At 49.9% G+C, this 13,849-nt stretch overlaps 2 protein-coding genes across 4 annotated transcripts in view; one reads left to right on the top strand and one right to left on the bottom strand.

Moving 5' to 3' along the window:
* IQGAP3 (IQ motif containing GTPase activating protein 3) overlaps positions 1-1,751 on the bottom strand; it is a 40,460-nt gene extending 38,709 nt beyond the window's left edge. For all 3 annotated transcript variants that reach the window (XM_081226224.1, XM_081226226.1, XM_081226225.1), the window contains exon 1: positions 1,660-1,751. In XM_081226224.1, coding sequence (XP_081082350.1) covers positions 1,660-1,696 — 37 coding nt within the window. In that variant the 5' untranslated portion in view covers positions 1,697-1,751. The remainder of the gene's footprint in view (positions 1-1,659) is intronic.
* A 3,442-nt stretch (positions 1,752-5,193) lies between these two features.
* Positions 5,194-10,620, top strand: TTC24 (tetratricopeptide repeat domain 24; the record flags this gene model as incomplete). The annotated part of the gene is given in 11 exon segments (XM_081223811.1): positions 5,194-5,899; positions 6,090-6,293; positions 7,115-7,243; positions 7,396-7,508; positions 7,864-7,962; positions 9,006-9,103; positions 9,260-9,360; positions 10,022-10,118; positions 10,287-10,340; positions 10,342-10,437; positions 10,539-10,620. Coding segments are annotated over 11 exon segments (1,779 nt in total).
* Between the last annotated feature and the right edge of the window lie 3,229 nt (positions 10,621-13,849).

Raw genomic sequence — 13,849 nt, 5'->3', positions numbered from 1 at the left:
AATTATACTCCAATAAATAAATAAAATTCGTCTATGGAAGCAGCAGAGGAAGCAAAGGATTCTACCTGTGAGTAGGATCTTAAAGAACGAACAGGCAGAAAGGGAGAAAAGGCAGTTCAACAGAGGGAACCACATGAAAAAAAGCCACTCACTTGCGTTTAAGTGGAAGGACAGAGAATTTTAAAAGATCACAAAGGTGTATTTACTCTCTCTTTTGGTATAGGTCACCTGAGGAGTAAAATAGTCTCCAAGCTAAATAAAATGCAGACAATCTCTGACTCCCAAACTCAAGAACAGGAAATCCCTTAAATGAGAGAGCATTCATATTCTGCCTTAGCCACAGCCTCCTTTTATTCTTTTCCCCCCTCTTCTCCCCTATCTCTCTAGTCTCCTTAGGGAAGACAATACAAAAGCCGACAAAATGAGAGAAAGCTACACACATACACCAAGAAAATAAAGTCAGAGAGCTTGAAAACAGAGACAGAGCTTAGCAAATGTCTTTGACTCAGCTCTTAATGTTGTTCCCACTCTTTATCTCTTTTCATTATGTTGTATATCCTGCAATATGATTGGGGGAGCGGCAGGGCTTCTTTGAATTGTCAGTTAAGCAAGTTAAAACACACACACACACACACACACACACACACACACACACACCCCTCCATGTTCAAATTGGAAAGCACTGGCCAATCGCAGGGAACCCACCAGTTCCTCTGAGGGGGGTGTATAAGAAACAAGTGTTGGTTGCTAAGCATGGAAAATAAACCAGTAAGTGAGTGACATCACTTCAGAGTTATGAATTGAGGACTGTGAGACATGGGCGGGACTTTGTACATATACAGAGTCTTAAAAAAAAAATCAGTTTTCCTGTCCTTTTCAGATCTGGAACTAGCTTTCCTTCAACAGATAGGTGGAGGTGGACTTCGCTTTTTGAATCCTAATGGAGAGGAAGGGAAAGGAGTAGATTTTGCTTTTCTTTCAGAAGGTCAGATGGAAACCTTTCTGCGGTCCCATTTTTAGGACCCCAGTCTCTCTTTCTAAAGCAGTGTTTTTGAAAGTGTGGTACTTGGACTACCCGCATCACAATTACGTGGGGTGACGGAAGAAGCACAGCGGTGCTTGTTATAAATGCAGATTACGGGCCCAAGTCGAGACCTATAGTTGCTAAAGATCTGGGATAGGATTCAGGAATCTGCATTTTAAATTAGCTCCCCGGGTAATTCCGACACCGTAAAGTTTGAGAGGCGTTGTCTCAAAGAAGCATCAAAAAGTCAAGGAAGCCCCCCAGGCCTTTTTAGGCGTCCCGTCCCCTGGTAGCGCTTGGCAAGTATGGTAGTCATGAGTAACTACCGAATTTTTAAGGGGCCATCCAGACCACCTACATTCTCCCAGCCCCGGAGCCCCAGAATTTGGGAATAAGGGAGAAAACTCTTTGTAAGCTTTGAAGCGCGACACAGAAGTCGAAGCGTTTCGCAGCTCACAGGTTTACTCCCGCCCGCAGGAGTCCGCACTGAGTGCTCCCTCCCCACTGAGCACAGTCCGGCCGCCCCTTGCTTGGTTGGCCTGCGCCCAATCCCAGCCCCAACCTCTCCCAGGACCGCCGAGTCCCCGACCAGTGGCATCACTGCCGGACCCTTCTCGGCCCCTTCTGGCACTCACAGGTCGCCCGGGACGGGCCCGTTCCTCTCCCCTCCATGTTCCTCCTTCTTCCAGGTTTGAATCTCCCGCCGCCCGGCCACCGCCCCTCATCGTCGCCACAGGCGGACAGGATACTTCCGGTCTGTGCCGCAGGGGCCTCTGGGATTTGTAGTTCCAGGCTTGGGAGGTGCGCCGCCAGATGGGGCGAAGGCTACCGTCCAAGACGGGGAGGGGCACTCCCAGAGAGGAGCTCCCGTTCCTGTGGTATTTTGGGTCGCTGTTTCTCCAGGGCTCCTTCGCTGCTAAACCGTCTTATTTGAAGTAGCCCCTGCGCCTACCCCTGCCTCTATCATTTCCCCCTGGTATTCCCATTAACCCCCCCTCCACTTCCTATCTATAGTGTTCTTTGGTTCCTTTAACTTGAGGGCCTACTATATATATATATATATATATATATATATACGTATATATATATATATATATATATATATATATATATATATATATGTATATATATATATATATATATATATATAATGGAATATTAGCCATAAAAAGGAATAAAATATTGCCATTTGTAGCAATGTGGATGGACCTAGAGAATATTATGCTTAGTGAAACCAGACAGAGAAAGGCAACTACTATATGGTATCACTTATACATGGAATCTAAAAAATAATACAACTGAATGTATATACAAAACAGAAACAGACTCACAGACATAGAAAACAAACTTGTGGTTACCAAAGGGGAGAGGGAGGCAGAGAGGGACAAATTAGGGGTATGAGATGAACAAACTACATAAAATAGAGAAGCAATGAGGATTTACTGTATAGCACAGGGAATTATACCCAATATCTTGTAATAACCTGTAATAGGATATAATCTGCAAAAGCACTGCATCACTATGCTGTACACCTGAAACTAACACAATATTGTAAATCAACGATACTCGATTAAAAAAATATTCAAAGGACTGGATGAAGTTTTTGAGGAAGAGCATGTAAAGTAAGAAACAAGCAAAGGGCAGAGTGTTGGGGAACACTAGCATTTAAGAGGTGGACAGAGGGCAAGCAAAGGAGATGGAGAAGGAGTTGTCAGCACAGGAGAAGGACAGCCAGGACACAGTGGGTCATGGAACCGAGTGAGGAGAGAGTTGCAAGGATATATCAGATACAGCAGGGAATCAAACAAGAAAAATGATTCAGAAATGATCACTAGATCATTGAGAGGTCATTGGAACCTTGGTGAGAACGGTTTCAGTCCCTGCTCCTTCCCCAAATCCTCCTCTCCCCTTAAGAGAGGCTACTCAGTGAACAACAGACTGAGCTGCATATTTGGCTCTGGCTATGCTGTGGTAGCATCCTGAAGGCCCAGCCCATGGGCAGAAGCTGCAGGCTGCTAGGAGAGCCGGCCTTGGGCATGGGCACCATCTGTGGCACACAGCACCAGGCCTGCATGCAGCAGGCACTCAGCAGAGGCTGCCTGGCAAATGCAGGTGAGCCCAAGTACTTCCTTATAATTTTGTTTCTGGCCATGGCCTCTACTTAAAAGAGGCCTTTCTCCCAGATAAATGAGGACATTTGCTTTCTGACGCAGGCCACCCTTGGTGAGTTAGGGCAGTAGGTGCCTGTCGTCCTGGGGCCTGCTGTCCTCTCATTAAGCACAACCTGGAGGTTGCAGATCAGTGGAGCTGGAAAAAGGAGTCCGGGGGCAGAGAGGCTCTTCTGATCTCCAGGTCCTTCCTGACCATCAACCTTTCACCCTGTTTCCAAATGTGAAACTACCACACAGAAGCACAGTGTATAAGAGTGTGTGTGTGTTCGTGTGTGTATGTGTGAAAGGGTTCACTTCTGGGACAACCCAAGCCTCATTAAAGCTCACAATCACGGTTAGTGGAAGGGACCTTAGGCTAGTTAGCCCAGAATCAGAAAACCTGGGCTCTAATCCCAGCTACATGAGTGCTCTGTGACCTCAGGCAAGTTACATCTGCTCTTCTGAGGTCCCTTCCTCTGTGAAATGAGGGAATGGGATAGATGATCTTTGAAGCTGTGACTAGTAACAAGCCCTTGATGCTTTGATTCTTGCCTGAAGTGAAGGATTGATGCGTGTGTCTGCAAGGGTGGGGAGAGGTAGGGCAGGAAGGGCAATGGAATCCAGGTATCTGTGTCCAAGCACTAGCAGGGTTCAGCACTAAGATAGGGCATTTGAGCTGTCAATCAAAGAATTCCCTAGGAGTGGAGGGCGGTACCTGGTTGTCTGGGAACCCCAGGGGCTCTGAGCTAAGAGATAAGGGAGGTAACCCTAGCCTGAGGGACCATTCCAGAAAGCCAGCTACAGAGAAGATCGAAGGAGGTAAGGCGTTTTGTGTCTGGGGCCCCAAGGCCTGGTGGGGGCAGCCGGGAATGCCTCAGGAATGCGGGTCTCAGAGAGACAGGATTCCTGGCTGTTCTTAGGAGTAGGGGGAGTTTCTTTAAAAAGAAAAGGTATCACTTCTGCCTGCTTGTCCTAAAGAAAAAAAAAAGGGAGAAGAAGAAGCAAATGGGAGGGGCTGAGAGCTCAGCTACTGGATCTTTTCCACTCCTTTTCCTGTCTCTTGGGAGGAGAGTTCATGAAAAGGCTTTGCCTTTCTGGGGGAGAGATACTAATGAGAAACACATGCTGATGAGAGAAATGTATTTGGGTTTAAGAGTTGCCCTGGAGACCAGAGCAGGATGTTGGGGGACGGAAACTAGCAAGCAGACAGAAGCCAAGGAGGTAGGGGAGAAAGAGGTTCCCCTTGAGATAGGGAGTAAGCAGTAAATGGAGAGACAGGAGCCCTGCCCCTGGAAGCTGGCTCCTTGCCAATTCCATGGCCTATGCAGCTTTGTGCCACCAGTGCCTTGTGTGGCTCCCGGCACACAGCAGGAGCTCACTGTTTGGTGAGCTGACTTGAACTATACCTTGAGATTAGACAGCAGGAGAACCTAGATATGAGTGGATGTCTTTGGAGGCACAGGGTGAAGGAGATGGTGGAGAAGAGGCCCTGTACGTGCTCTGTTCGTTCATCCATTCATTTATTCATTCAATAAACCTTTTTTATTGTGGTAAAATCTATATATATAATAATAATAATCTAATGATCTATAAAGCTTTTTCATCTCCTTCAATAAGCATATATTGAGAATCTATGTGCCAGACCCTTCAAGTTGCTCCAAATCTAGTAGGGGAGAGAGACAAGAAAGTCAATAACCCTAAACCCAGCGTGATAAATGCCATAAAGGACATAAGGTGCTATGGGAGTACAGAAGAGGGACCCAGTTGGTTGAGGGGAGGAGCCTTCTGATGGAAGCTTGAAGTGAGTCTTGGAGGATGAAAAACTAGACTGGACATTAGAGTGAGAGTTAATATGGTGTTCAATGGGTTAGATGAAGCAAAGTGAGATGGCAGAGAGAAATCCTTGACACCCTGAGGGTCACCCCAGGGCAGAGGTAGAGCTGAATTGCCTAGAGGGATAGTGCTTTGGAGGAAGCCATGGATGACATACTGAACCCTCTGCTCCCTATCGTCAGCACTATGTCTTCCCTCAACACTGAGGATACCCCGCAAGAGCCCTCGCCCTCGCCTTCAAGCTCCAAGAAGAAAAAGAAGAAAACAAAGTGGCCACGGCAAGAGGCCAGTATCCAAGCCCTCACCAGGGCTGGCCACAGGGCCCTATTGGCTGGTCAGAATCACGAGGCCTTGACCAGCTTCCAGCGGGCCTTCCTCCTGGCTTCCAAGTCACCACAAACCAGGGACACCCCTGTTCTCCGGGCCTGTGCCTTCAACCTGGGGGCTGCCTATGTGGAGACTGGGGACCCAGCCAGAGGGCTTGAGCTGCTCCTACGAGCTCAACCTCAAGAGACAGCCCAGGGCGGGTGTCATGGCGACCAGTGTTTCAACGTGGCTTTGGCTTACCATGCCCTGGGCGACCTGCCTCAGGCTTTGGCCTGGTATCACAAGGCCCTGGGCCACTACCAGCCACTAGGTGACCAGGGGCAAGCCCAGGCAAAAATGGGAGCCTGCTACCAGGCTCTGGGACAGCCTGAGCTAGCAGCCCACTGCCTGCAGGAAGCGAGCCGGGCCTACGCCCAAGCAGGGCAGCCCGGGGCTGCAGCCCTGGCACTGGGGGCTGCAGCAGGCTGTATGCTGAAGAGCGGGCAGCACGGGGTGGGTGATGTGGTGCAGGTGCTGGAGGAGAGCCGGAGGCTTGCTGAGAGGACCACTGAGCGAGGACTGCTGGGTGAGGCCTTTGGGCAGAGAAGGTGCGGGAGCTGGGGAGATTAAGACTTGGTGATACTCTGAGAAGTGGGGTGGAAGCAGAGGCATTTCTGAGGGCTGGGGGAACCCTGGGAGAGTGGGACAGAGGCTGCAGCAGTACAGCTTCAGCTGCATCTGACCTGGCTACCACTGACCTTGGCCATGCCCTCTAGGGCGACTCTATAACGATCTAGGCCTGGGCTATTCCCAGCTCCAGCTGTTCCCACTAGCAGCAGAGGCCTTCCGGCAAGCCCTGCCCCTGTGCCAGGGGCCAGGAGAGGAGGCCACGGTGTTAAGAAACCTTGGGATGGCCCACAATGCCCTCAGCAACTATCAGGAAGCCCGGGAGTTTCACCAGAAGGCTGCCGACACGCACGGTGGGTACCAGGGGCTGGGGAATGGGATTGGGGCCAAGGGACTAAGAAGGGGTTCCAGCTGGGGCCCAGAGGCTGAAGAGTAGATGGACGTTTAGAACTAATTATGGGACTGGGAAGTCCAGAACAGGGGAGTGAGGGTGTGCAGGGGGTGCAGGAGATGGGATAGCCAGACAGGACAGAGGGTCATGGGCCCAGAGGCTGAGGCCTGGGGGTGGGAAGGCATCAATGGGCAGAGGGAAGAGCCCTGGCTGGTAGATGAGGCCTGAAGTGGAGCCAGTGCTTCCTCTAAATGATTGTGTGACATTTAGCGAGTCATTTTTGCTTTCTGAGCTTCAGGTTCTACATGTATAAAAATGGAGCTATTAGGGCTTCCCTGGTGGCGCAGTGGTTGAGAGTCCGCCTGCTGGGTTCGTGCCCCAGTCCGGGAAGATCCCACATGCCACGGAGCGGCTGGGCCTGTGAGCCATGGCCGCTGAGCCTGCACGTCCGGAGCCTGTGCTCCACAACGGGAGAGGCCACAGCAGTGAGAGGCCCGCGTACCGCAAAAAAAAAAAAAAAAAAATTGGAGCTATTAATACGTGCCTTGCCTGACTCCCTGGATTTATACGTGGCTCAAACTAGCATGGGGGAGGCATTCAGATCAAAGCTCAGGACTGAGGAGAGGCTGGGTTTCAAGCGTTCAGGCCTCTGTGGTGCATCTGGAGGTGTGCCAGGGTTGAGCACAAAGACTCCTGGCAACCCTCCCTTTGTCTTTGGGGGGAGGGTCCTGATGCCCCAGCAGCCAAAGTCCTCTCTTAATATGGGGCGGGTTCTGTCACCAGGCTCTGTGGGGCAGCGGTGGGAGCAGGGCCGGAGCTTTGGAAGCTTGGCATTTGCATTGAGCCAGCTGGGAGACCACAAGGCTGCCAGAGACAACTATCTACATGCTCTGCAGGCTGCCCGGGACACTGGTGAGGGTGAGGGGGTTTGCAGGTGGCTTGGGGTGGGACAAAGGCTGAGGATCCTTGGGGCTGGTGGGGAGGCAGATAGGGGGACTGGGGGTGGAGAGTACCTCTGGAGGGGTAGGGAGCTGTGGGAGAACCTCTCAGGCTGTCTTCCCCAGGGGACGTGAAGGGGCAATGGCAGGCCTGTGAGGGTCTGGGGGCTGCTGCAGCCAGACTGGGGCAGCATGACCAGGCTTTGAAGTACTATAAGGAAGCGCTGGCCCGGTGTCAGGTGAGACCCTCCATCCCGGAATCTAACTCTTCCCCAATATCCCTCCAGCTGCTCTCCTGCTATCCTTTCTCTGGCTGACATTCCTGCCTTCTCCCCACCATTCATTCACTCATCCAACGTGCACTGAGCACATTGTGTGCTAGGTCTTGGGACACTATTGAGAGGAAGAGTCCATCTCTGTCCACAATTCTGGGCAGGCGGTGGCAGGACCCTGGCAAAGGCATGGGGATGGGCTAGAAAAGAGGGGAGACAAAGTCCCCTTCCCTCCCGCTTTCCTGTTTCTTTCTTCCCCGATCCCCAGAGGACCACAAAGCCCAGGCTTCCTCCATTACCCCATTAGCCACTCTCTCCCCAGAAGGAGCCAGATTCTGTGCGAGAGCGGCTGGTGGCCAAGCTGACAGACGCCATAAGGATCCACTTGGCCCGGGGTGGGCTGCTCCCGACCCACACCCTGGTGAGTTGACACCTGAGACAAGGAGCGGGGGGTGGGGAGAGGTTACCCAGAGAAAGGGGTGGTGGTGAGCAGAGCTGATGTCCTCAGGGCTGCTGCTGCACTTGACTGCTCATCTGTGTTCATCTGCCCTGGGGCCTGCACATGGGACATATATCACTTTCCAGAGGCCACCTGGGGGTGGGGAGGTGGGCGGGGGATTGTGGCACGTCTCCAACACTAGGGCTGTGCCAGGGCCTTGGCTGAGTGGTAACTAGCTCAGTGGGTGAAAGCCAAGGGGTGCCTTCAAAGATACTGAGCCAAATCTGTGAGCAGGTGGAAAGGTTTGTCCTTGGTTGCAGTTCCCCAAAGGGCCACAGGATGGGAGCAGTGCTCCAAGGACGTTCCTCTCTCCCCTCCCTCCTTCGCTGGGGGGCATTTCTCTGTGGGTCTCTAGCCGTGCCCCTCCTCTCTGACTCCTCCTCCTCCTCTCGCTACCTCCCAGCCTCTCTCAACAGGTCAGTGTCTCTCCAGCTGCCTCCTCCCTCACACTCTGAGATTTCTCAGGCAACCTCCTACACCAGGAATTGAAATTATACTTTACTATTTGTTATATTTATTTACTAGGTTTTATGTTCTCTCTTATTTGAAAGACTAGGACACCATATTTATAATTTGCAAGTAAAATTAAATTAGCCTGGTATAAGCAGAGGACTGGATTGGGGGTCAGAAGACCTGGGTTCCATCTGAAGTTGGCCACCGACTTTGTGTGACTTTGTCCCGGAGGCCCCAGGCAGGATGAGGTAGGTGGTCATTAAGCTCTGGCCAGTTCTGATAGTCCATGAGCCCGAGTTCTAACTTGAGAGTTACTAGAAGGGACCTTAACACAACAAAGGGCCTTGCCCTGTAATTTCATCCTCAGACACAAGGCACAGCCCAGCTGTCTCTAGCACTTCTCTGTCCCTCTGGGGCCATTGTGTGTGGAGAGAACATACATGCATACCACAACCACAGCTGGGATGGCCATTTTTCTCAAACTGATTCCCTTTACTCCCCTTCATTCCCAGACCTCAGCTCCAGGGGGGCCCCAGGCTCCAGGTGGGGCCTGCCCCGTGGTGGGGACCCCAGCCAGGGTGGGAAAAGGCACAGCAGGAGTGCGGCACAGGTGAGTGAGTAGGGCAGGTAGGAACAGAGCTTCAGGTGTGGGTATGGCCTCTGGAGGGTGTTGGGAGGTGTCATAGCCTGGCAGTGGCCGGTGGGATCTGGGGAGGAGGGGATCTGGCTGGAGTGCCACTCTTCCCCCTGTTCCCTGCCCCTACAGATCTTCCGATAGGTGGGAAGATGAGTTAGAGGAGGGCCACGAGGGGAAAGAGGAAGAGTCGGCGAATGTTCTCACGACGCCTTGGGCACCAAGACTGGAGCGTGAGTCTAAGTAGGCTGTTTCCAGCTGTGCATCGCCTTCCCCCAAATGGGAGACTCTCATTTCCTTTATCCCCACGCCCCACTTTGTCATTTCCCTGCCTCAGGTCTGATACTGAGGCCGCACCCCACACACATTATATTCCCAACCCCAGGACCAGCCCTCCCCACTTTCTGCTTGTCTCTCAAGGCCCTGGCCCATTTTCCCTAAACCCTTTCCTGAGTTGCCTCTTCCTCCCTGCTTCCGAGGCTTTCCTAACATCTAGAACTTTGTATCTTAGGGCACCAAGGCTTTCACACCTACTACATGCCAGGCACTGGATGCTTTTCTTACCTTAGCTTACTGTTTACTAGTCTCTTCCCCCAAAGGCTTGGCACTCTGAGGACAGAGTTCCTTGCTACTTGGTGACTTGAATTCACTGATGTCTTCTTTTCAGCGTGTTTTCTTCCAGGCATCAGTGACACTGGTGAATCATCCCCAACTTTAGTCGGCCCAGGTTTGCCAAACACCTGCCCTGTACAGGTGTCTCCTCTGTGTACAGTGACCAGTACATCCCCTGATACCCACCCTCCTTGTTCTTCTCCCAAAGATGTCTCGTTTCCACCATGATGGTTCTTGGTGCAGAGAGGCCTGTGATGAATGTGTTTGGTCCTCTCCATTCAGGTCCAAGACCCGGGACCCATCTCTCATTTGGAGGCCAAGGCCCCCTCAGAATGGAGAACCCTGGCCTTCTGGTCACCAACGGCCCCCACAGCAAGAGGTGGGTCCCTGGGGGAAGGAAAGAGGCCTGGAGAATGGATAAAAGAAGTAGGAGAGGGTGTGGCTTTGGATGACTTTAATGGAACATGATCACTGTTAAAGTTGGGGGAAGATGTGGTCTGGTGCTTAGGGATATGGTGCTTTGAGCCTCTTTGTCTTTGCGCTTTAGCAATCTGAACAACCCTCACCCGGCTCTGGAGGCCCAGAGTGTCCCCTGCCTCCTGCCTAAGTGTAGGCCTCAGTGAAAGGGAGAGTCCTGCTGAACTGGGGGACAGGCGGCTTAAGTCTACTCCCTCCTTCCCTGGAGCCTACGAGCAGAGGTAAGGGTCAGAGAGGGTAACAGAAACGGGAGCCAGGGCAAGCTGCCTTCTGTTCACTCCCTAGTCACTCCCATTGGCAAGCCCTTCTCTGCTTCCTTCAGGTCATCCAAACAGCCCAGGGAAATCCCCAGTAGGAACCCTCAGAGAAGATCCACTGAGTCTGGCTTCTGCATGGTCATGTGACCCTCCCCTGCTGGCCACAGCATGGCCCCTGCAGTACCTCCTCAACATACGCACTTCAGGGGCTTCTGGGGCTGAGCCCCTTCCCAGTCATTCCCAGTGAGCACTGTATGGACATAGAATACAATGTCAGAAAGTGGCTCCGGAGCAGGCTGGACAAGGGCTTTGCCGTCTCAGCACTGAGGCAGTCTGTGTGCTCCTCGTTGGGATTTTTGGACTCAATAAGCAAAAGAAAAATGGAAAACGGGTGGTGAATTTCCCCCCTTTCCTTCTGGATTCAAACCTCACAATTGCTAAGGCCCTTGCCAGTTCTTAAAACTATGACATCTTGGTTAAGAGGCTTTGGAGTCACTGACTCCATTTTCTCACATGGGAAATGGTGACCTAATGCTACAGAAGATACGCGTTAACCAACCAATGGATGCATTCCTCTTCCTCCAAGAAACATAGCAGATCCTGGATGCAGTCCCCTCAGGCCTGTAGCAAAACTGCTGCCAGCAGCTGCAACAACAGTATTATGTAACACTGATCACTTAGCACATGCCACACACTGTTCTAAGTACTTCACAAGTGTCTTCTTTAATCCTCACAGCAGAAGAATCCCCTTTCACAGATGAGGAAAACAAGGCACAAAAGTTAACTGGTTTGCCACCCAGGTCACACAACTAGTAAGTGAAGCTGCGATTCAAACCTAGGCAGTGAGTACCTTCTAGAATGCTGTGCAGTCAGTTCTACTCCCCCAGTTAAGCCATTGCTTACCGAGTTGGTTGTGTTTGATACCAAATGTGTTTATTCCGGTTGTGTTATTGTAATATGTAATTTAATTAAATTGATAAACTAAGAGTGTGAAAACAAGCAGTTTCTATGAAAACTAAATTGAATCCTTAGAAGATGTGATTCAGGTGAGTCACCTTAAAAACTGCTGTTGAATTAGATGTAAGCAGGGAGACTATTACAAATTGGGGGAAAATCACAAAAATCTAGATTAATTTTGCACTCAGTTTGCTTCAAATATACGATTAATTTTTTTCCACCTTAAGGACACAAACTGCAAATTGCAGGTGATATGTAAGTGGTGAAGTTTACAAAGAAGATGGAGACCTACAATCTTTGGCCCTATTCTCAAAGACAAGACCCTGGTCACACTTTGACAGATGGCAAATGAATGGTTTTTTTTTGGCCGTGCCATGCGGCTTGTGGGATCTTAGTTCCCCCACCAGGGATTGAACCCTGGCCCTCGGCAGGGAAAGCGTGGAGTCCTAACCACTGGACCACTGGTGAATTCCCGGTATTTTTTGTTTTAATTTGAAATAAGATCATCTACTCCCAGTCATGTCAGATAAGAGCATGTACTGTACTGTGAATTACTTCACAATGAAATTTTGAGGATGCATTAAAATGTTTGTAGAGGACCTACTATGTTCCAGGCACAGAACTAGGTGCAGGGGACATAGCTGTTAATCTTCTTTATCTAAATGGAGCTTATTATCTTGTCAGGCATTCAGGATGTCTTGATTGGGATGCAGATTCACTGACTGTAACAAAAACCAATATAACTTTGCCTTTAAATAGAGAAGAATGGATTTTGAGGGACAAGTAGCAGCATCTGCCACACGAGAGTATTGCTACTGGGTCAGGCCAACCCAATGTCAACCATCATTGGCTCTACCATTTCATAGCTATATTATCTTAGGAAAATTACTTGACTTCTCTCTGCTACTCGATTTCTCATCTCTAACATGAGGATAAAAATACATCATAGGATGGACAGGATTAAGTTAGATAATATATGTAAAGCATCTGGAACTCAGCAGGTGCTCAATCCACCTGCCCTTCTTGAACTGGTTTTGAAGGCATTTCCCAAAGAAAACTCCGGAATCTGAAAGGCAGCAAGGTGGACTAGGGCACTTGGGCACTGCCTTCCTGAGGATAGCCCTCATTTGGCTGTTTCATAAATTGTGAGTGTGTGTGTCATAATTTTATAGTTACGTCTCATCAGAATGAAGTCAGCAATTGACAACCCTTTAGTTACATAGTTCTGCATTTCGAGAGGCATTTCAGCATAGAATAATGCTTAAGACTACATACTCTAGGGGCTTCCCTGGTGGCGCAGTGGTTAAGAATCCTCCTGCCAATTCAGGGGACTCGGGTTTGAGCCCTGGTCCGGGAAGATCCCACATGCCTGCCGCGGAACAACTAAGCCTGTGCGCCACAACTACTGAGCCTGTGCTCTAGAGCCCATGAGCCACAACTACTGAGTCCATGCGCCACAACTACTGAAGCCCGTGCCCCTAGAGCACATGCTCTGCAACGAGAGACGCCAATGCAATGAGAAGCCCGTGCACCACAACGAAGAGTAGTCCCCGCTCGCTGCAACTAGAGAAAGCCCACGCACAGCAACGAAGACCCAACGCAGCCAAAAATAAATAAGTTCATTAATTAAAAAAATAAATAAAAATAAAAACACTGAAGAGCACTGCATACACAGCAGCCCTTAAAAAAAAAAAAAAAAAAGACTACAGGGCTTCCCTGGTGGTGCAGTGGTTGAGAGTCCACCTGCCGATGCAGGGGACGCGGGTTCGTGCCCCAGTCCGGGAAGATCCCACATGCCGCGGAGCTGCTGGGCCCGTGAGCCATGGCCGCTGAGCCTGCGCGTCTGGAGCCTGTGCTTCGCAACAGGAGAGGCCACAACAGTGAGAGGCCCGCGTACCAAAAAAAAAAAAAAAAAAAAAAGACTACATACTCTAGGTCAAGCTGCTTGGATCCTAGCTCCACTGACAGCTATCACTGTATCACTGGACATGTCATTCAATATCTTTGAGCCTCAGTTTTCTCATCTGTAAAATGGGGATAATAACAGAGTTGTGAGGATGAAATGAGATGATTCATGTCAGCACTGGGCACATAAACTCAAAATGTTATCTATGTCAAAGAAGCATGCATTGTGTTTTAGAAGTGAATCTTCAGAATTACCAAACTAATTTTCTCAAGTAGGCCTGTAGGGAATCCTGACTAATATATAAAAGTGAAACTACTTATATACCGGTGAAGTTATAAAACAAAGTTAATGAGGTCTTGGATAAGATTATCCAATTGTAATGTAAACCCTACATTTCAATCTAGATGAGTAAACTCTATGAGTAAACCACAAACAAAGTCTAACAAAAACAATTTTCCACCGCAATCACAGTCTGATACATTCAATTTTCCACAACAAACATGTAAAACAAAC

The sequence above is a fragment of the Mesoplodon bidens genome (genome assembly GCF_964165515.1).
Source record: "Mesoplodon bidens genome assembly, chromosome: 2".
In the NCBI taxonomy this organism is placed as follows: Eukaryota; Metazoa; Chordata; class Mammalia; order Artiodactyla; family Ziphiidae; genus Mesoplodon; species Mesoplodon bidens.
This window is presented reverse-complemented; position numbering and strand designations above follow the sequence as displayed.